General features: G+C 44.0%; 1 protein-coding gene across 13 annotated transcripts in view; it reads right to left on the bottom strand.

The window, feature by feature from the left end:
* Positions 1–21,931, bottom strand: part of LOC111141988 (ankyrin repeat and sterile alpha motif domain containing 1B) — a 1,155,119-nt gene that overhangs the window by 1,515 nt on the left and 1,131,673 nt on the right. For all 13 annotated transcript variants that reach the window (XM_022494890.1, XM_022494891.1, XM_022494892.1 and 10 more), the window contains one exon: positions 9,676–9,843. In XM_022494890.1, the coding sequence (XP_022350598.1) occupies positions 9,676–9,843 (168 nt within the window). The remainder of the gene's footprint in view (positions 1–9,675; positions 9,844–21,931) is intronic.

The following is a 21,931-nucleotide window of genomic DNA, read 5'->3' as shown; positions in this document are numbered from 1 at the left end:
CTCAAGCCTACTGTAGTTTCCAAATTCCTCAAGGTGAGGTCTAGCCTGACCTTTGCTTCTCTGACTTCTCTGACACGGACTTTGCTACTCCCTGCATGCCAAGATCATACCCAGGGCCTCTGCTCACATCATCTGCTCTGTGGGAATGCCTTTTCCCAGACACCTGAATGCCTTACACCCTAATGTCGTTCAGATCACAACTCAAACATCACCTCCTCACCCAATACAAAAATAGCATCCTAACTTTTCTGCTCTCCTCTTCTGCTCTACCCTTTATAATCTTTATGCCACATATATATTTATTCCTTCATTCTCCACACAGTATAGTATTTTATTCTCTTCACTGTTTCCCCCAAACTTAGAAAAGCTCGTGACAACCCAGTAAATAATAGTAGGTACACCATAAATACTTGATATTAAAAAAAAGTCTAAACAGCTGGAGGAAGAGCTAGAGTTTGTCTGGTGAGGGGGCAGGGAGAGGGGGAATAGCATATGCAAAGCTTCTGTGGTAAAGAGAAGTGGCTGGTTGAGAACTTGCAGTTAGTTTGCGGAGTGGAGATGGGAGGGTGAAAAGGTGAGCAGGGCCAGGTCAAGCTGAGCCTTGGACCAGACTTGAGTTGAGCTATAAAAATTACTGTTAAAACCATTTTTAGCCCCTTTGCATACAAAGTTAAACAGGCCATTCCTGGGTAATGCTTGAGCTGTGAGCTCTCAGGAGGGGCCTTGGAGGAAGTTTTTCACCACACTGCTGTCTCATCTTTTGGTGTTTCCACATCTGCCCTGGCCCTGGCCACCTGCTCAGGAGTGCTTGGGCAAGAAAGCCTAGAAAGATCTCATTTCTCTTGCACTCTTGCACTGTGAGCTTTGGAGCCTGCTAAAAGGCTGTGGGAATCCATGCCCTTTGGCTACCTTCCAATATGAATTGATTTTATCTCCACAAGGCTGTGGGCAGGACTTCACATATTCTTAGGACTCATGGAATATTTCTCAAAAGTAAACAATTGGACCTGAGGGAAATGGAACATGGATACCAGCTGAGAGGGATAGGATGTTGAGGCAGTTAAAGGACATCAGTATTATTCACTATATATTTTCATATTTGTCAGTGAAGGCTTTTCAATGTATATTTTACAAGCCGTCATGGCACCCAACCCAGTTGGCTTGTCTGGAAGTTTTTGGAGACCAAAGTCAGATGGAGGCACCTGCCAGGAACAGATTTTCCAGTCCATATGAAAAACAATATAATAGTCTAAGATACTCCAAAAATACTGGGACAACTCCTGGACATTTAACTTAGTTTTTTTTTTGGGGGGGGGGATAGATAATAAACAAATCCCCATCAATAAATGCTACACAGAATTCAAAGCAAGTATACACTTGAGTGTGACTAGGTATCTATCTCAGAATGAATGGTCCAGGAAAAGCCTCTTCATGTAGTTTAAATCTGAACAAGTGGGGTCAGCTCTGCAGAAATATGGGGGATACTGTGATAGGTGGAAGGAACAGGTGACACAAAGGCCTCAGGTAGGAGTGAGTTTTGGTCTCTTCTAGGAATAGAAAGGCCTGAGCATCAGAGAGAAGCATGGGGAGAAATTAGGTTTAGGTATATGGGGCAGAAGTGCCATGATCTGATGTGTGTTTTAGGATCACTCCGGTTGCATGAGTAAGAAGGAAGACTGTTAGGACATGTACTGCAATAGTTCTGGAGAGAGTAGTGGTGGTAGCCTAGATGAGAAGGGTGACTGAGGAAATGGAGAGTGGGTGGATTTGAGAGGCTGAGTAGATGGAATCTGTCCAGGTGTTGTACACAGTGGTCAGAGGAAGACAGGAATTAAGGATGACCTCTGGATTTATGGCTTAAGCAACATGGTGAATGGTTATGCCATTTATTGAACTGGGGAAGACAGTATAAATAGCTTTGAGGGGAAAATCGAGAATTCTGTCCTCCCTTCCAGGGAGGATGGCAGAGGAGGAGAATCCTAGGCTTACCTCATCCCATGGATACCCCTAGATAATACCCACATCAGTGTAAATAACCCAGAAAATGACCTATAGATTGGCAGAAAAGACTTTTCATAGCCAACTGTAGAACAGAGGCCATACTGGAGAGGGTAGAAAGGGCAGAGATGCAGTTGGGAGCCAAAAACCTGCAGGACCCTAAGGGAGGGATGTTGTGGGTGCAGAGGGGAGAGGAGCAAACCCCATCCCAGGCACAGAGGACCTGTGCTGGGAAGATGAATTTCTATAACATTTGGCTTTGAAAACCAGAGGGACTTAACATCATGAGTTCTTACAATCAGTGGGGTTTAACACACCTGGAACTTTGAAAAATCAGTGAGCCAGAGAGTGATAGGAAACTGAGTCCCTGCCCTGAAAGAGACAGCATAACAAATAACCCCACCAAGATACAGCATTGAAGCAGCAGTTTGAAAAACACCTGGGGTATACAGGAGGGAGGGAGATTTGTTTACTAATCTCAGAGCATGTGCTGGAGGGGCAGAGGTCTTTGGGAGACTTCTTCAAGAACAAAAGAAGTGGCAGGCACCATTTCCCTCTCCCACCCCCCAGCCTAGATACAGGTACACCTGTGTGAACCACTGCAGCAAGAACTCTCTCTACCTACCTTGCTAACAGCATGCCCTGGATGCTTACCCCCCAGTCTGGCCTTGGTAAATCCATCCAAAGCAACACCACAAGCATGGCAGTATACAAGCAGCCCTGACAGGGGTCAGCACCACCTCAAAGGGACTCCTGCCCTGGGGAATAGGGACTAAAACCACACAAGCAATCTGATTGTGGCCCCAGGAGTGGGCTGGGGGCAGATATTTGGTCTCACTACAGGCCTCACTCACCAACAAAAAGGGAACAACACAGGGAGTGTGCCCTGCAGTGCAGTGCTCCTGCAGCTCTGGAAAATACCTGGTCTAACCCAACTCAAGCCCAAGGCTGCCCCAGACTGGCTCACTAACAACACAGGGAACCAAACCCTGCCCACAACAGGTAAAGAGAGCCATGGAAGACAACTGGACTGAAGGCAAAAGCAGCACAGCCACAACAGTAAGGTGCACACAATGCACACGGGATACCCCATAAGTGCCAGGTTCTGATAAAGAAGGGATATTGCACTGCAGGGCACTATAGGACCTCTTCTTGTTAAGGCCACTACTTTCAAGAGCAAGAGACATAGCTAACTTTCCTAACACATAGAAACAGACACAGGGAGTTAGACAAAATGAGGAAACGGAGGAATATGTCCCAAATGAAAGAACAGGACAAAATCACAGCAAGACAGCTAAACTCTTGGGAGATAAGTAACGGAGATAATATGCCTGATAAATAAGTTAAAGGTCATAAAGGTACTTACTGGGCTTGAGAAAAGAGTACAGGACCTCAGTGAGACCCTCAACAAAGAGATAGAAAAACATAAAAAAGAACCAATCAGAGATGAAGAACCCAATAACAAATTAAAAATACACTAGAGGGAATAAATAGACTAAAGGAAGTAGAAGAGTGGATCAGTAATGTGGGGGACAGAGTAATGGAAAGCAATCAAGCTGAACAGGAGAAAGAAAAAAGATTAACAAAAAATGAGAATAGATTAAGGGAACTCAGTGACACCATTCAGTATAATAACACTGCATTATAGGGTTTCTAGAAGGAGAAGAGAGAGAAAAGGGGGCAGAAAACTTATTTGAAGAAATAATAGCTTAAAACTTACCTAATTTCAGGAAGGAAATGGAAGTCCAGATCCAGGAGGCACAGAGAGCCCCCAACAAAAGAACCCAAGGAGGTCCACACCAAAACACATTGTAATTAAAATGGCAAAAAGTAGTGATAAAGAGAGCTTTTAAAGTGGCAGGAGATAACAGTTACATACAAGGCATAAGGCTGTCAGCTGATTTTTCAGCAGAAACTTCACATACCAGAGGAAAGTGACATGATATATTCCAAGTGCTGAAAGGAAAAAACCTCCAACCAGCAAGGCTATTATTTAGAATAGGAGAGATTTTTCCTCCTAAGAATTTCCCAGATAAAAAAGTAATTCATGACCACTAAACAAGCTCTATAAGAAATGTTGAAGGGAACTCTTTGAGTGGAAAGGAAAGACCATTAGCAGGAGTAAGAAAAACAGGATGCACAAAAGCAGTACAATTAAGTATATCTATAAAAATCAGTCAAGGGATTCACAAAATAAAAGGATGCAAAATCTGACACCATACACCTAAAACATGGGGGAGAGGAGGCAAAATAGACTTCAAAAAAGACTGTACTGAGAGACAAAGGACACTACCTAAAGGGAACAATCCAATAAGAAGATAGAACAGTTGTAAATATTTATGCAGCCAACATGGGAGCCCCCAAATACATACATAAAGCAGCTGGCAGCAAATATAAAGGAAGTAATCAATAGTAATACAATAGTAGTAGGGGACTCTAATACCCACTTACATCAATGGATCATCCAAACAGAAAATCAATAAATAAACAAACAGTTGCTTTGAATGACACACTGGACCAGATGCATTTAACAGATATAATCAGAATATCCATCCTAAAACAGACTACACATTCTTTTCAAGTGCACAGGACCATTCTCCAAAATAGCTGTTAGGCCACAAAATAAGCCTCAACAAATTAAAAAATACTGAAGTCATACCATGTTTCTGACCACAACACTATGAAACTAGAAACTAACCACAAGAAAAAAGTCTGGAAAGAACACATATACATGGAGGTTAAGTAACATTACTACACAATGAATGGGTCAACCAAGAAATCAAAGAGGAAATAAAAAAATTTAGGAGACAAATGAAAATGAAAACACAATGATACTAAATCTTTGGGATGTACAAAAAGCTGTTCTAAGAGGAAGTTTATAGCAATATAGGCCTGCCTCAAGAAGCAAGACAAATCACAAACAATGTAACTTTACACCTAAAGGAGCTAGGGAAAAAAAAAAAACCCCAAAACCTAAAACCAGCAGAAAGAAGGAAATAACAAAGATTAGAGCAGAAAAAAAGAAAGAGCAGAAAATTAGAAAACCAACAGCTCAGGAGATGGTTCTTTGAAAAGATGAACACAATTGAAAAATCTCTAGCCAGACACATCAAAAATAAAAAATAGTGGACTCAAACTCAAATATGAAAGAGGAAAAATAACTGATACCACAGAAATAAAAATTAGAATATCATGAAAAATTATATGCCAACAAGTGGGACAACCTTGAAGAAATTAGATAAATTCCTGGAAACATATAACCTCCCAAAACTGAGTCAGGAAGAAATAGAAAAAAAATTTAAAAAAATTTTTTTAAAAATTTATTTGACAGAGATCACAAGTAGGCAGAAAGGCAGGCAGAGAGAGAGGAGGAAGCAGGCTCCCTACTGAGCAGAGAACCCGACGCGGGGCTTGATCCCAGGACCCTGGGACCATGACCTGAGCTGAAGGCAGAGGCTTTAACCCACTGAGCCACCAGGCGCCCCCAAAATAGAAAATTTGAACGGACCAGTTACCAGCAACAAAATTGAATCAATAATCAAAAAAACTCCCAACAAAAGTCCAGGACCAAAGAGCTTCATAGGTAAATTCTATTGAATGTTTAAAGAAGAGCTAATACTTATTCTTCTCAAACTCTTCCAACGAATAGAAGAAGAAGGAAAGCTTCCAAATTCATTCTCTGAAGTCCTCATTACCATGATATCAAAATCAGATAAAGACACCATCAAAAAAGAGAACTACAGGCCAATATCCCTGATGAACATTCATGCAAAAATCCACAACAAAATACTGGCAAACCAAATTCAACAATACATTAAAAAAATCACTCACCACGATCAAATAGGATTTATTCCCAGAATGCAAAGGTGGTTCGTATTTGTAGGTCAATCAACATGATACATCACATCAATAATAGAAAGGATAAAAACCATATGATCATTTCAAAAGATGCAGGAAAAAGCATTTGACAGAGTGCAATATCCATTCATGATAAAATGCTCAGTAAGGTTTAGAGGAAACATACCTCAACATAATAAAGGCCACACATGAAAAACCCACAGCTAACTTCATACTTGGTGGTGAAAAACAGAGTTGTTCCCCTGAGATCAGAAACAAGACAAGGATGTCCACTCTCACCACTTTTATTCAACACAGTACTGGAAATCCTAGCCTGAGCAATCAGACAAGAAAAAGAAATGAAAAGCATCCAAATTGGTAAGGAAGAAGTAAAACTTTCATTATTTGCAGATGATATAATTCTAAATATAGAGAACCCTAAAGACTCCACCAAAAAACTACTAGAACTGATAAATAAATTCAGTAATGTCGCAGGATACTAAATCAATATACAGAAAAACACTGCATTTCTATACACTAATAATGAGTTAACAAAAAGAGAAATTAACAATCCCACTTACAATTGCACCAAAAATGATAAAATACCTAGGAATGAACTTAACCAAGTATGTGAAAGATCTATACCCTGAAAACTATAAAACACTGATGAAAGAAATTGAAGATGACACAAACATGGCAAGATATTTCATGCTCATGGACTGGGACAAAAAATATTGTTAAAATGTCCATATTACCCAAAGCAATCTACAGATTTAATGCAATCCCTATCAAAATACCAACAACATTTTCTACAGAACGAAGACAATCTTAAAATTTGTATAGAGCCACAAAAGACCCTGAATAGTAAAAACAATCTTGAAAAAGAAGAACAAAACTGGAGGAATCACAATGCCAGATTTCAGTTACACTACAAAGCCGTAGTAATCAAAACAGTATGGTACTGGCACAAAAACAGACACACAGATCAGTGGAACAGAAGAGAGACACCAGAAATCAACCTATGATATGATCTATTGATCTTCAGTACAGGAGGCAAGAATGCACAATGGGAAAGAGTCTCTTCAACAAATGTTACTGGGAAAACTGGACAACTACATGCAAAAGAATAAAGGTGGCCCACTTTCTTACACTATATACAAAATAAACTTAAAATGGATTAAGGACTTAAATATCAGACCTAAAACCATAAAAATCCTAGAAGAAAGTACAGGCAGTAATTTCTCTGACATCGGCCACAGCAACATTTTTCTAGATGTCTCCTGAGGCAAAGGAAACAAAGCAGAAATAACTACTGGGACTACATCGACATAAAAACCTTCTGCACAGCAAAGGAAACAATCCACAAAATTAAAAGACAGCCTACTGAATGGGAAAAGATAGCTGCAAATGACATATCCCATAAAGAGTTAGTATCCAATATATGTAAAGAACTTTTAGGGGCCGCCTGGGTAGCTCAGTCAGTGAAGCATCTGCCTTTGGCTCAGGTCATGATCCCTGGGTCCTGGGATCGAGCCCTGCATTGGGCTCCCTGCTAGGTGGAGAGTTGTCTTCTCCCTCTGCCTTTCCCCCTGCTCATGCTCTCTCTCTCTCAAATAAATAAATGAAATTAAAAAACAAAACAAAACAAAAAAAAACAAAACTTTTACAACTCAACACCAAAACCTCCCAATAATCCAGTTAAAAACTGGTATAAGACATCAAAGACATTTCTCCAAATGAGATACACAAATGGCCAACAGACACATGAAAAGATGTTCAACATCATTCATCATTAGGGAAATGCAAATCGAAATCACAGTGAGATATCACCTCAAACCTGTCAGAATGGCTAAAATCAAAATCATAAGAAACAAGTGTTGGTGAGGATGTGGAGGAAAGAGGAACACTCGTGCACTGTAGGTGGGACAGCAACCTGGTATAGCCACCGTGGAAAACGTTAAAAAATTAAAAATAGAACTAACAACATGATCCCGAAATCACACTACTGGGTATTTACCCAAAGAATCTGAAAACATTAACTTGGAAAAATATATGCACCCCTGTTTATTGCAGTATTATTTACAATAGCCAAATTATGGAAGTAATCCAAGTGTCCACTGATGGATGAATGGATAAAGAAAAATGTGTGTGTGTGTGTAATATATACATATATGCGTGTGCACACGTGCATGCGTGCAAACACACATAATGGAATATTAGCCATAAAAAATAAAATCTTGTCATTTGGAACAACGTAGACAGATCTACAGAGTATAAAGCTAAGTGAAATAAGTCAGAGAAAGACAAATACCATACATTTCACTCATATGTGAAATTTAAGAAATGAACAAAGGAAAAAATCCCAGACTCTTTAACTATAGAGAACTGATGGTTAGCGGAAGGGGGGAATGGGGGAAATAGGTGAAGGGGATTAAGATTACTTGTCTAGATGAGCACTGAGTAGTGTGTAGAAATAATGAATCACTCTATTATGCACCTGAAACTCATGTAACACTGTATATTAACTATACTGGAATTAAAATGAAAAGAATTCTGTTAGGGACATGCTGCGTTTTAGATGTCTGTTAGATATTAAAGAAGCGATTGAACATAACAAGTTAGATTTGTGGGAGTGCATCAGGACTGGGTACCAGTGGAGTTGGGTAGGTGCAGAGCTGAAGGGACCACGGTGTTTGAAGGGAAGATTTTCAGAGGACATGCAGTTACTGGTGATGCTCAGAGATGATGGGTGAACGTGGAAGTGAACGGTTGAAGTGGGGTGGAAGTGAGTAGTCAAGGAGCAGAGGCCAGATGCTGGAGGGATCATCCCCAAGGACTGAAGTTGTCAAGAATGGTGGCAGGAGTAGAGGCCCAAAAGAAGACTATAAACAAGCCACATGGTCACAAAGGGAGGTGCTTTCTGACAAACATTAGAGATCCTACACTTCCCCCATGACCCCACAAGCTGGGGATGGTGGGGAGGAGAGAGCTAGAGACAGAAGGATATGTGGGCATGACAGCAAGGCATCTGGGGGTGCCTGTCTGTCCCAAGCCCCAGAGTTCCTAGGATGCCATACGGCAGCCAGAGCAGAAGCCAGATGGGAGGCTGGTTGGGAACGTTCCAGCTTCTGGGTACTGCTACTACCAGAAGAGGCCGCTTTGAAGTCATGAAAGTCTGTTAGGACAGGATGTCTATAGAGCTTGTGGGAGGAAAGGGGAGGAAATTCCTGGAGGAAGGCAGATGACGAGGAGGAAGGAGGGGCTGCACCGTCTGAAGAGTCACTGCTCTGCAGGAGGCCTCAGCTGCTGGGAGAGAGCCTGCTGAAAGCTGGCGTCTAAGCCTCCAGCAAAGGGGGAGAGGGCCGCTCTGCTCTGACCCAAGATGTATGCTCAGCCTGTGTATCTAGCTAGCTTCCTCTAGCAGAGTGCCCAGGACATCTTGCTGTGAGCCTCTGCCCACCTCTCCAAGGGCCTGTGGCTTGCAAGAGGTTTTGGCCCCTGGTGGGATGGCAGTGAAGCGTCAGAGAACATTGTTCTCAAGCTTGCCTGAAGCTTCAGGAAAGATTCATCAAGGAAGCAGCAGCAGCACATCAGGCTCTCTCTCACAGAGCTGCCACAGGTGACAGAGAAAGAATTTTCTTGGGAGCCTCTAGGTTCAGACAGATGGTCCCCCGAGACTTTGCAGGAACCAGGCTGGGAGGATGAAGGATGCATGCCAGGAGGAGAAGGAGGCCAAAGGAGACAGAGAAAAGCATGCCCCCACATCACTCGGGACCTGCTTAACAGCTTCCTCTCCCTCCAGCTCAAGATTTTCAGAATGTCTGTATCGTCTCTACTTACCACCGACTTGCGAATGCTGACACGAGGCTTGGGGATGGGCTTGGAGGGTTTGTTTTCAAAGCTTTCTGGAAGTGTAGAGGAATGCCCCCCTTTTCTTGCTTGTAGTGCGAGTTGGTAAGCAACTTCAAATGCCTGTCCCAGCGTTAGGATGATTTCGTAGGCTAGATTCTGCAAGAGAAAAGAGAAAAGCATGTACTCTGTATGGTATACTGCAGGTTGGCCAAGTTGAATAGCCTGAGGAACACTGTGGGAGATGAACTAGCAAGGACCTTGAACTAGTTCACCTGGTGTGGCAGTGACTCAGTGGAAATCTTTGAAGAACAGGAAACCCCAGGTCCAATTTAGAGTCTACATGAGGCATTAGTCAGCAATGTGATGCACTGGCTTACAGCCACGCTAAGGAGCGGACCCCCAGCTTCATCCTCCAGGGAGGAGGCGCACACCCACTGGCCCCAGCAGCCTGTTACCTTCAGAGCCTCCCTCATGGACAGCTGGTCTGCTCCCAGGCCTTGGAAGATAAGGGGTTAGTATGATCCTTCATCTGAGTTCTGGGAGCGCCTCAGCCGTGCTTGTGGGGATGAGCCCACACACTCCACAGGAGGTGTTCCTGGGAAGTTTGGGTCTTTTTACCTTAAACATCTGTGATTCAGTGAACATCTCTAAAGCACAATCAAAATCTAATTTAGGCGGAGGGGAGAGGCATTAGTCATGCTGGTGTGGTGTCTCACAGTTACAGCAGCCAGCATGCAAACAGAGCCAATTATCCATCTATTTCTTGAGGCGCTTGCTCTCCCTGTGGGTCCACTCCATATTTTATCATCAAATCAGCAAGAGAGGAGATTCTGTCAGGCCCAAATGCCATGCCAAGCAGTGACTGGGAGAAGGGTTTTTTTCCTTGAACCTTCAAGCACTCCCTTCAAGACGACTTCTAGCTTTCTTTTCTTTTCTCCAGATATGTATCTTTGATTTCTGCCTTCTCTTCCCAGCACAGCCCCATCTGGTCTTCTGTCACTGAGAAAACATGACGTTGTCTGACCTGAGAGAGACAGGGGCTTGACAATCCCCCTGAGGCCACAGTGCTCCAAATAGGTAGATGCCTGTCAGTCATAGATAGCTTTCTTAAAATCACTGCACCAGCAGAGAGCAGGCGTGGTCTGTCTCAAGTTTTCATTCTGATCAGTGTCCTAGAATGTCTATTCATGGTTTTTCAAAACAGAAATGGCATTCTGCTTATGCTGCTTTTGTGACTATGCCCCCTCTCTCCGGCCCCTCCTCCCCTATCCAGCACACAGAACAGCTTAATTCCCATGATTCTGGGGAGAACTGTTCCCACTTGATGAAGACAGTGAGGAAGATTCAAGAAGGCCTTTGGAGGCCATGTGGAAGAAGCCTGTGGGTTTCTGGACCAACCAGATTTCAGGTCAATGCCAGACTGCTGTGGTCTTAGACCCAAGGAGGGAAAATGCTTCTGAGCTTGAAACCTGTTTTGACAGAGGAGGTATCTTTTCTTTGAGTGACATGTTAAGAAATGATGGCCCCCCAAGACAGGCGTGTGCTTGTTGGAGACACTGAACCTTGAACAGCCAACTGAGCACTTCCTGCAATGAACACTGATCCCATGTTTGCCTCCAAGGATGAGTCAGACTAGTAAATTAGCAGGGCACCAACAAATGATAGTGGAGGAGGGCTGGCAGACAGCTCTGGCCATCACTGCACAAAAAGGGCTGAACCCTTCGACTGCCTACACTTGGCACTCACGTCATCGTCAGCTTTGCTTCCAAGAGCACAGAGGGGAACCCTTCTGAGAGGCAGAATGGGGCTTTTAACTTCTGTAGTCTCCATGTGAGGTCACGGGCTCTTGGTCTTGTTCAGCAGGACAGTGGAGATGGTTGATGTCCCTCTGTCAGGGCTATGTAGCAGATACTCATGCTCTGGGTAGGCACACGGACTAAGGGAAAGATGGCAGATTCAGCGATTCTATAATGTTCAGCTTTTAGATACTGGAGCAGTGGAGCTTAATGAATGTGACTTCCTTTATCATTAACCTAAAAACAAATTCCTGAAAGTGAGATTTACTTAAAGTTCCAATGTCTTCAGAAAGTTGGAGATGCTCATTTGAGCAAGTGAGATTTTTCACATGATTATTATGGGAAGCCGAAAGGTTTTGAAGGTACAGGGTTAGAAGCCCTGCCTTTTCATTTCTAATTAGTTCTTGGTGTTAGGAAACTGCTCGAATAAGACACTGAGACCAGACTGTGCCAAATGGCCTCTCCTGGTTTGGCTTGTGTTCTTTGTGATGTCTTACTTTCCTCCTTATTTTAGAAGGCTTTACAGAGCTTTTTTTTTCTTCTTATAATTACATACAGTAAAGAGTTGGACACTGTTACCTTTCCTATCTCTTCTGTCGCCTCAATGTTTGAGGTATTGATTCTGGAAGCCAGGGAGGGCCCTGGGCATGAGGAGCAGCTGATTCTGATGGGGCTTCTGAATGCTGAGTGCTGTGTTACTGACATACCAGGGCCCCTGAGGGGAACACTCATGATGGGACCTGCACACACATGTTTAGACAGGGAGGATGATTCATTTCTCTTGCCTCTCTCTAGTGACAATCCCCCTATTTAAATGGGAGGACAGTTACTGGGAGGGTAGGAGTCTCTACGAGGACGAGACCAAAAGTTAATACCGCAGTGTAAGAGAGGATTAGGTGACAAGCCTTGTTTCCTCCTTTGAGCCAGGCTTGCTGACCCCAGTGATGCTGGCTGGCACTGCAGAGCTAGAGATGTTGCTCAAAAACCTGAAGGCCCAATTACTGTCTGCTTTCAATGTCTATCTTTGCAACTGAGGGGAGGCCAGTGCCTGAGACTGTGCCTGACATACACGCTCAGTAAATGCATGCTAAATGAATGAATGAATAGCCAAAGGACAAACTAGAGAAAGAGCACTACTATAGTTATACAGTAGTTACACTATATATAGTATAATTGTGTGTGTGTGTGTGTGTATAATAGTTATACTATAGTTACTCTAGGTAGCACAGCTACCATCAAGTAAGGACTTCACAGGTGTTAGGAATTAATTGAGTGTGCCAAGCACTAGGTTTATCTCATTTAAGTACTACCACAGTTATCTGCAAAATATCTTTATCCTTATTTTATAGATGAGGAAATTCAGGCTCAGAGAGGTTAAGTAACTTGCCTGACATCACAGAGCTAGAAAGTTACAGAGCTGTGATGTGAACCAGTATTAGTGACTCAAAGCCCATGTTTTTAACCCTACCCACATATGGTAGCTTATCTCCAAGATGGCTGCCATCCATTCCACTGCCCTGTGTACATGTCATGACCTTCTACTAAGGGGGTGAGTCTGTTTCTCCACCTCCTCAAATCTGGATCGGCTTTACTGACTTTCCCAATTAGCAGAATGTGGCAGAAGTGACATTCTGGGACTTCTGAAATCCAGTTATGAGGAGTCTTGTAGCTTCCATCCAGGCCTCTTGAAACACTTACTTTGAGGGAAGCCAGCTATGTGCAAACATTTGGCCACCCCGAGGTCACCATGCTATGCAAATGTGCAAGCTAGCCAGAGGCAGAGGCTGCCTGGAAAGAAACAGTAGTTGCAGTCATCCCAGCCTGGTCTCCAGATATACAGCAAAGGAGTCATCCTGGACTTTCAGTCTCTAGGAGATGCCATACAGGGAGGACCCAAGACCCCAGATAGATGGCCCTAGTAGAGGGGTTCCAACATCAGCAGTCATCTGAGCCACCCCAGTGGAGGGTATTGCTGAGCAGAAAAGAGCAGAACTGCCGTATTCTGCCCAAACCCCTCACTCATAGAATCATAAACATAATGAAATGGATGTTCTTCTATGGCACTATGTTTTTGGATGGTTGGTTAAACAGCATCAGATAACTGGAACACCATGTGGTGTTAAAGGCGGCTGGCTGGCTCCTCATTCAGGCAGCAGGAAGAACTGCCGGCCTCTGAGCTGGGATGGACAGTACGTAGTTGTGGGGAGTCACTCCTGGAGCCACCACGCCCTCAGCCCTGGCTGTGGGGAAGCTAGCTGATTCCTGCAACCCATCCTGCTCACAGCATCACAGTAAGCACTAAGGGGTCCCTTCACACATGTTAGCCCGAACCATGGAGCTGGACTGTCCTCTTAAGTTGGCACAACCATGTTCTCATCTCTAGTCACTACCTCCCCTGAGCACAAATTCAAACTCCTTTAGCTTTACGTTCACCACCTTACATCTTTCTAGTGATACAACCTGGCCTGTCTGTGATGGGGGCTCCTTCTGCCCCTCCTGGCTTGTTGGAAAACACCTGCCTTGGCTTTTCCAGCATGAGTCTCTTTCTAGAATCACATTTCTAGAATCGACCTTGAGCATGATCTGCCTTACAGACACCACTGGTCAAAGCAGGGAGCCCGTGTGTGTGCGTGCACGTTTGTGCAGGCATGGGGGATGACTGGGAGCAGCATGCTCTGAGCCTTGTTTTTCTTAATATAAGAATGGGGATAATAACGTGCGGTAGTGAAGTCACAGGATTGTTTCGAGAATCACTCATGATTACACTGAACCAACGGCAATTTCAGCCGACATGACTGTCTGAGTGTCATGTACCACAGGACATGCTTCACATGTGCTCTCTCACTGAATCCTAACGACCACCACCACCCTGTAGGGGTTATTAATAACTGTGAGGCTATTATCCCTACTTCACGGGTGAGAGAATTCTGCCCAGAATGGTCAACGTGGTCATGAAGCCAGCACGGCAGAGCTGGGATTTGAATCCAGGTGTTCGTAGGCCCTGCTCTTGACCACTATAATTTAGAACTATACTTAAGGTAAATGACTTCTGAAAACCATTAAAACACACACACACACACACACACACACACACACACAAATAAGCTTAAATACAAAAGCTACTGGGGTGGGTGTCAGTGCATCTTGGCTGGGGTGAGGGTACCTAAAGGTATACAATTTGCTTGGGTCTCAGCCTCCAGGCAAAGGGTGTCCTTTGTGATTTAACGTGATCCATCATCACAAGGATTCTCAACCAGGGGATGTGCCCCTTCCATGATGAGGGATGCCAGGCAACACTCCCTCTCGAGCAGAGGCTCTTTAGGATTAAGGCAGGGAATCCCAAATCAATGGGGGCAACCGCCCCAGGGGGAACATCACAATCTCTAAAGCCTTCCTTTCTCCCCTAGGGATTCTGTTCTGTGAATTAAGAACTGCTACATTAGAGGAATTTGCAGAGCCATCATATTCTAAGGAGAGATCTTAATAGTAATCGAGGGATACAAACCTGTTTTTCTTATGCAAACTGGGAAGCTTGCATCTACTGTGAGCTCAAGGCAGTCAGGACTGCAGCTGACCACCCTGGATACTTACTGGGCTACTTCCATGTGTTGGGGCTGAGTTCCTAATACCTGGCATGTTCCTGGTCTATGGCAAGTGTCCAGGAAGGGCTCACTGAGTGATGTGGGGGAGGGGAGGCTCATGGAGAGACAAAGAAATGTCCTTCATTGTCCTCCTGCATCCTAGTCACTGAGGCTGTACACAGCACATTCATCAGTTTGGTGTTAGAAAAACCAGCACAGATGTGGACCAATCTGTCTTCTAGGAGAAATTCTGGTCACTCAGGTTTTATATTAACTGAGTATCGCTAGGATTCTTATGTTTTTTTTTTTTTCCCTGCTTTATACTTTTGTGTTTTATTAATAAAATTATAAATAAAATTAATACTTAGCATTTCCATAACCTGATAGTGATCGTTATAATAGAGAAACGAATATGTCAAATAGTCAGCTTATAAAGGAAGAACCGGCTCATAAAACTTAGAAATGTTTAAGCACACAGTATAGTAAATAAGCTCTTACCACAGGTACAGAACATTGGCAGATGGAATCTAAAATGACTATCCCAGTACTGGGAGCCCCAGCCTACATCTCATCCCTCCTGTGACGAGTTTCCTCCTTCCTTCCTTGTTGGAAACCCCCAAACAAATTTGGAGAGAGCCCAGTTCTTGACCTTGCTTGCCCCTGGGAATTCACTATGTCCTCCTGTGTCCATCCAGTCTGGGATGCTGTTTGGGGTGCCTGTTTTGGGGGTACCTGTTGGTTCTGTCCTAGCAATCAGCTTTATTTGCATCCTCAAGAGCCAGGCCACTGCTGGGCCTGGAGGGGCAACTGTGGAGGTGGCCCAGGATGGGACTGGAAACAAAAGCATTCTTTCATTTTTAGAAGGAAAAAAACCCCAAGCATTTTCGATAAAGTAGGGGCTTGAACATTTTTTAGGCTGAAGGTTTCAGTGGCTTATCTGCAAGAATATTCATTATAATGTTTAAAATTTTCATAAATAGAACACTATTTAAGTATACTACATAGATGCACACAGTGGAACACTAGGCAGCCAATTAAAACAAAAATTGAGTCATTTAAAAAAAAACTGGTTAAAAGACTAAGTAAAAATATGTGGATATATACAAACATAGGTGGTATCTATGTGCATAGAAAATAGGGGTATATATTAAAATGTTACTAATGGTTATCACTGAGTTTTGAGATTATAGATCATTTTTCTCTGTATATTTCTATATTTTGAACTTTATTCAAATGAAGAAGAATAATTTTACAGTCATAAAAAGAATAAGCTTTTCCATTTTGATAATTAAAAACAAGAGAAAATATTCTAGTTCAAAAACAGCTTACCTATTCTTTACTCATCACCTTGGGGTTCTAGGTGCCTTTTCATTCTTTGGCAGAGAGGGCTGGAAACCATTCCAAGCAAAACCCAGGCCCTATTTGCAGGTGTTACTCTGGCTTGCCTCCATGTACCGGAGCGGCTGGCCATCCATGTGGCCAAGAATCTCATTTAAGCTCTTCAGTTTTCACACTGGATGTCAATTCTAACATCTGCTCAGCTGCATATCAGAATTCAACTTCAGTTCTTAGGTCTTTCTTGAACCTGGAGCCCCAGTACCTCTACCCTCAGTACAAAGAGTAGAACCTTCTGCTCTCCAGTTTGTATCAAGCTCAGCTGAAAACTGTCGTACGTGGACTGTAACTTACAGACATTCCCTCAGTCCAGTCTTGACGCGGAGCTGGGTTTGATCCCTGCACCGAGCTGCACCACCTGTGAACCCGAACCATACTCTGGCTCATCTCCCAGGGATGATCAAGCAGCGCTGGCAACAACCACCACGTGACACTGCTTACTACGTCCCAGGGACCTGCTAAGTGTCCGATGGAGACAGTCTAACCCGCATAGCTACTTCATAAAGGGAGAATTATCACCCCCAATTTTATGTGTGAAAAGCTCAGGATTAGTGAGATTGATTAACTTGGCCAACTTCAAACTGCTAGTAAGGGGCAGGGCCAGGACTCAAACCCAGATCTGACCTCTGATGAGCCAGTGTTTTGTGCCACTGGGCTTCCCACCTTATTGCTTTCACGAGTCCGCCGGTGTTCTACTTTCACTGAGCGCACCGCGAAGGCAGCACCCTGCGCTTCCGAGATTCACTGCCTGTGTTAGTAAGAAACTGTCGCACAATATTCTGTCACAGGGACCCAGGACAGAGAGTTCTTTCAGACTTCAGTCTCACCAAAGTTTTGTTTTCTGAGAGGATGGGTTCTACTCTTCTTTCCAAGAAGTTCTACTCTTCTTTCCTTGACCTCCAGGAAGCTCAGAGCCAAATCTGTGGTTCAGCTCTAATAACTCCCTACAACTCTGTGGTCTGCACACCGACGCTAAAACTTTTCCCTTGGTGTTGATCTTCCTTCCAAGGTCTTTCCCTTAGTTCAGATCTGTGTGTACCTGTATTTTCAGGTCTGTCATACCTATTTATGGAGGCTGCCTTAAACCCTTTATGGAAAGAAGTATGGTATAAGTGGTGTCCATTTCTTCCCATAAACATTTGTTTGAGAGCTCACTTTGTTTAACCCGTTACTGCCAAGATGGCTGACAAGCTACCTCATATGTGGCCTCATCACCTGCTGAGAGTGACAGTGAGTGAGCAAGCTGAGAGGGGATGGGACACCATGGGGAGAGAGGGCCCTGACAGCCCAGGCTGGGAAACTGCTGTTTACAAGTAGACCATTCTGACCTATCTACTGGCAATTTCCTTTAGCATTAAAAAACTACCACCACATTTCAGTAACTGCAGTTGAAGGAACATGTTTGTTCTATAGCCCCAGAAAACTACAGGCCCTCCCCTGGCTATTCTTTGGTCTCTGGGAGTCAGCAGAAACTCCTACACCGGAAGAGGATGCAAACACAGACATTCAAGGAATGGGCTGTGTCTGTGCATGGAAGCCCCAAATGAGGCAAAAGAGCCAAGGGCATTACGAGGAGCCTCAGGGTTGGTGAATCAAGACTATGTCTAGATCACCTGCATGGGCTAGATCTGCCATGGGCTACCTAGCTAGGGAACCCATCACTGCCACTGAGATGGCACTGGGAATGGGCGCTGGCCCAGGTGACCTCAAGGTCCCTTTCTACCCTGGGAGATCCAGGATTGTATGGTTAGAAGGCTCATGTCTCTTACCTAGCCAACTACGGATTCAGTATAGAGACGCACGTATAGTTGACACCATGTTAAATCACAGCATCTTATGCAAAGGCCAGACTGCGGGGCTGGACAACCTACCAGCCAATGCTTAGAAATGCAGTGACCAAGGGGCTGGCCTTCATCTGAGAGGATGTCCTCATGGCAACAATCACCCCAGAAACAATTCCAGATGGCCAAGTATTTTGTTTATTACAAAATGGCTTTTGCTTTTGGAAAACACCTTTTCCTATCTCTCACCTCTGGCTGGTGAGTTAGTGCTCATCCTTAAAGATTCACCCGGGACATTCTATCTTCTAGGAGTCCTCTCTTAGTCCCCTATCCCCAGGTTAAGCCAGGTGCCCCACCTCAGGCAGTCCTGTAGCACCTTGACACGGCTCTACTTACTGCATAGCATTTACTAGTATTTTCTCTTTATAGGTCCAACCCTCTCAGTTGATGGAGCTCCTTGAGGCCTCTAGTCTCATCTGACTTTGTGTTTTATGACTTAGGGTACATTAGGTGTTCCAAAAATGTTGGTTGGAAGAACTAAAAAAAGAACTAAAAGGAAGCTGCCTGGTAGGTCCCTAAGATCAGAGGACTTGCACTTAAGAGCTGCCAGGGTGACTATGGACGGCCAGAGACAATTCTTGGCATCTCTTCTCTCCCACAGGTGGACCTGGGTACACACATGCCAAACAAGTATAGGCAATGCCATGGGGTCCTGAAGACAAAGGAAGAGGGTTTTCAATCTGGGTCCTCAGTGGAGTCTCCAGAAAGAAGCCACATTTCTCTTTTGGCTGTATTTTGCTTGTACTTCTTGTTTTTTAAGGCCTCGGGTAAGCTTCATCTACAAGTTGCTTCACCCACGTCTTGAGGCAAAAATAACTCTGAGAATATTCTGGGCATATTCACAGAATTCATTGACATCTCCTTAACTCTACCTATAGTTAGTTCTCTCCAGTACAAGTCAGAAATTAATCTTGATAGATTATATTTGTAGAAATAAATACCGCCCCATCACAGGTCCTATATTAGGCATGTGGTCCAGGGCTGACATGTTGACTGGTCAGGGTGCCGAAAGCCTCTTTAGGCCTGATTTCTAGCTCACTAAAAGAATGATGAAATTAACGTTCTCCCCAAGTATAACTGGGGTACATGTAGATAATTTTGAAAATATATAAAGAAAATAGAAAACCACCTGTAAACTTCGACTGCTGGAATACAGCCACTACTGCTTTTTGGTTTATTTTAACATTCGTATATATACACAAATACTTTGATATGCTACATGAATATTTATGTATGTGAATTGAAAACAAAATTAGAATCATACTTGATGTGTGGTTTCATAAGTTGCTTTTTCATGCAACATTAAATCGTGAATGGCTTTTTCCTGCTGCTAAATGTTGTTCAAAAATCAGATTTTTAAAGGTGGCAGAGCATTCCACCATTACCTCCTAATGTTTAACTTCATGTCTCACCCTGAGCACATGAGTGTGCACTGGCTTAGCAAAGACTTAACAAGGAAGTTGGGCCCTCCTCCCTAAGTCAGGACTTGCTTTCTTGTAACATTCCAGGTTCGCCATGGAGATCACGCACCCGTGCCCCATGGTCACCTGTCCACGTGGAACCACAGCCCAAGCTGGCTGGAGAGCTGGCCCTGGGCAGCCATGCTGGACGACTGGCTTGCCAGGGCAGAAGGGAAACACAGTTGATCTTTTTCCTCTTACTTGGTAGGGATTTGGAGAAAGAGTGTCAAAAGAGAGATCTGCTAGGTTTCCACCTCTCCCCACTCTTCAAAAGTCAGAGCTCCTAGTGGAAGCTACAGTAATCCCGTCACTAACTTGTGATGCCTTTGAAAAAGTGCACTTACCAAATTCAAAACCCTTTTTATTTTAACCCTTCTCATCAAAAATCTTTCTCAAGTGAACAAGTCCGTTCCCTTGGCTTAATAGACACAGTAAATATAAATGACTTTTTCTTGCTTATTGCCGATGTGTGTCTAATGCCCTGAGCTCACCACTGCAAAATGAATGAATGAGTTGTCAGGCCTCCAGACTTATCACATGTTCACACACACTAAGCGTTCAGCTTCCAGCCCGAGCATACCTCCTCTGGGAGCCCCAGTCCTGCCTGGGGCTGGCACAGCTCCAGGATAGCATGGGTGGGATTTTATTGCAACCATTTGTTATGTCCTTCCTACTTCTACGGAACTAGGAGCTCCAGGAGAGCAGGGACCTGTGCCTGACTCAGAGTAGGCACTCAATAAATGCAATTAAATGGACTTTGACTTCTTCCCTCAAAGTGTGGAATGCTGCTGCAACAAACACACGCTATATATGAAAACCTGGGACATACAGCCTCATGCAGGTTCTGATGACAAGAAAGAATCCAACCACCACCACAACCGCTGCTACCCCTCTCCTGTCCTGTCCTCAGCAGGACAGGAGTGACTAACTCATTTAATTCTTAGAGTAGCCATGGCTGGTGGGTACTACTGTCCGTCTCTCTTTTACAGATGAAACTGAGGATTAGTTCTTGGCCAAACTATAAAGTTAAGAGGTGCTGACTTGATTCTAAAGGCCACACCTCTAAACATGACATGTGGTTTTTAGTCATTTGGGAGGAGGCAAACACATGTGTAAATGCTGCCAGACAAACTGGGCGGGGGGGTGGGTAGAAAATGCCAGAATGTCTTCTGCTCCAGCGTCACAAAAAATGGGATTGATTTAAGGCATGAATAACATCCATCCCTCCCCTCACCCACAAAAAAAATAGGGAGGAGAGGGAAAAAAAGTGATTATTATTCCTTGAATATCCACCCACCTTTGACTTTGTGACTTGGTTAATTCTCAATGATTTATGCCAATGGAGTTGAAAGATACAGATAAATGCACCCTGACAGTGTTAATTTATCCCTTTCTGGGCGAGGGAAGAGGAGGTGGTGTGTAGGAGCCACTGGGCTGCTGATGCTGCCTTCTTTTTGTTCAGTGAGAGCCCCTCGCTGCTCTCGGGAGCAGAATCCTTCCTGACACGGACTTGCTGAGGGGTTTCCCTGGCTAGGGAGCAGCCTGAATTTTGCTGTCGGTGCTACTCTCCACAGTGGACAAGCCAGGGGAAGCATTTGGCCCCCTCCTCAGGGCTCTCTGTTCTTTAGCACTTTCCTCTATTGCCATGCACTTTCACCGTCTCAGAGTCAAAGAGGTCCAGGGCCACTCTCAGGTGGAGAAAATGAGAAACAGAACGAAAGCTAACCACCCCGCTGCACGTACAATATTCGTTTCGTTGTCAGAGGCCAGCTGGCGTCAACAGCAGCTGTTTCGTGCACCAAGTTCCCACTCGGTTGGACAACCTCCGCAGCGAAAGTCAGGAATACTCCTCGTCAGGGACTTCGAGCGACCCCACGTATGTACTCTCACAGTTTGCACACGGGTGCTACAGGTAAAGGGAGTCAGAAGGTACAAACTTGCAGTTATAAGGGCTGGGGATGTCATGTGTAGCGCAGTGACTACAGTTCACAATGCTACACTGTGTATCTGAAAGTTGTTAAGAGAGTAGATCTTAAAGTTCCCATCACAAGGGAAAAAACTGTTTAACTGTGAGGTTGATGGATATTAAAGCTATTGCAGTGATCACTTCACAATATACCCATAAATCATTATGTTGTATAACTAAAACAAAGTCCTCTGCTAATTTCATC

The sequence above is a fragment of the Enhydra lutris genome, unplaced genomic scaffold, assembly GCF_002288905.1.
Source record: "Enhydra lutris kenyoni isolate GAN:26980312 unplaced genomic scaffold, ASM228890v2 scaffoldscaffold7, whole genome shotgun sequence".
Classification (NCBI taxonomy): domain Eukaryota; kingdom Metazoa; phylum Chordata; class Mammalia; order Carnivora; family Mustelidae; genus Enhydra; species Enhydra lutris.
This window is presented reverse-complemented; position numbering and strand designations above follow the sequence as displayed.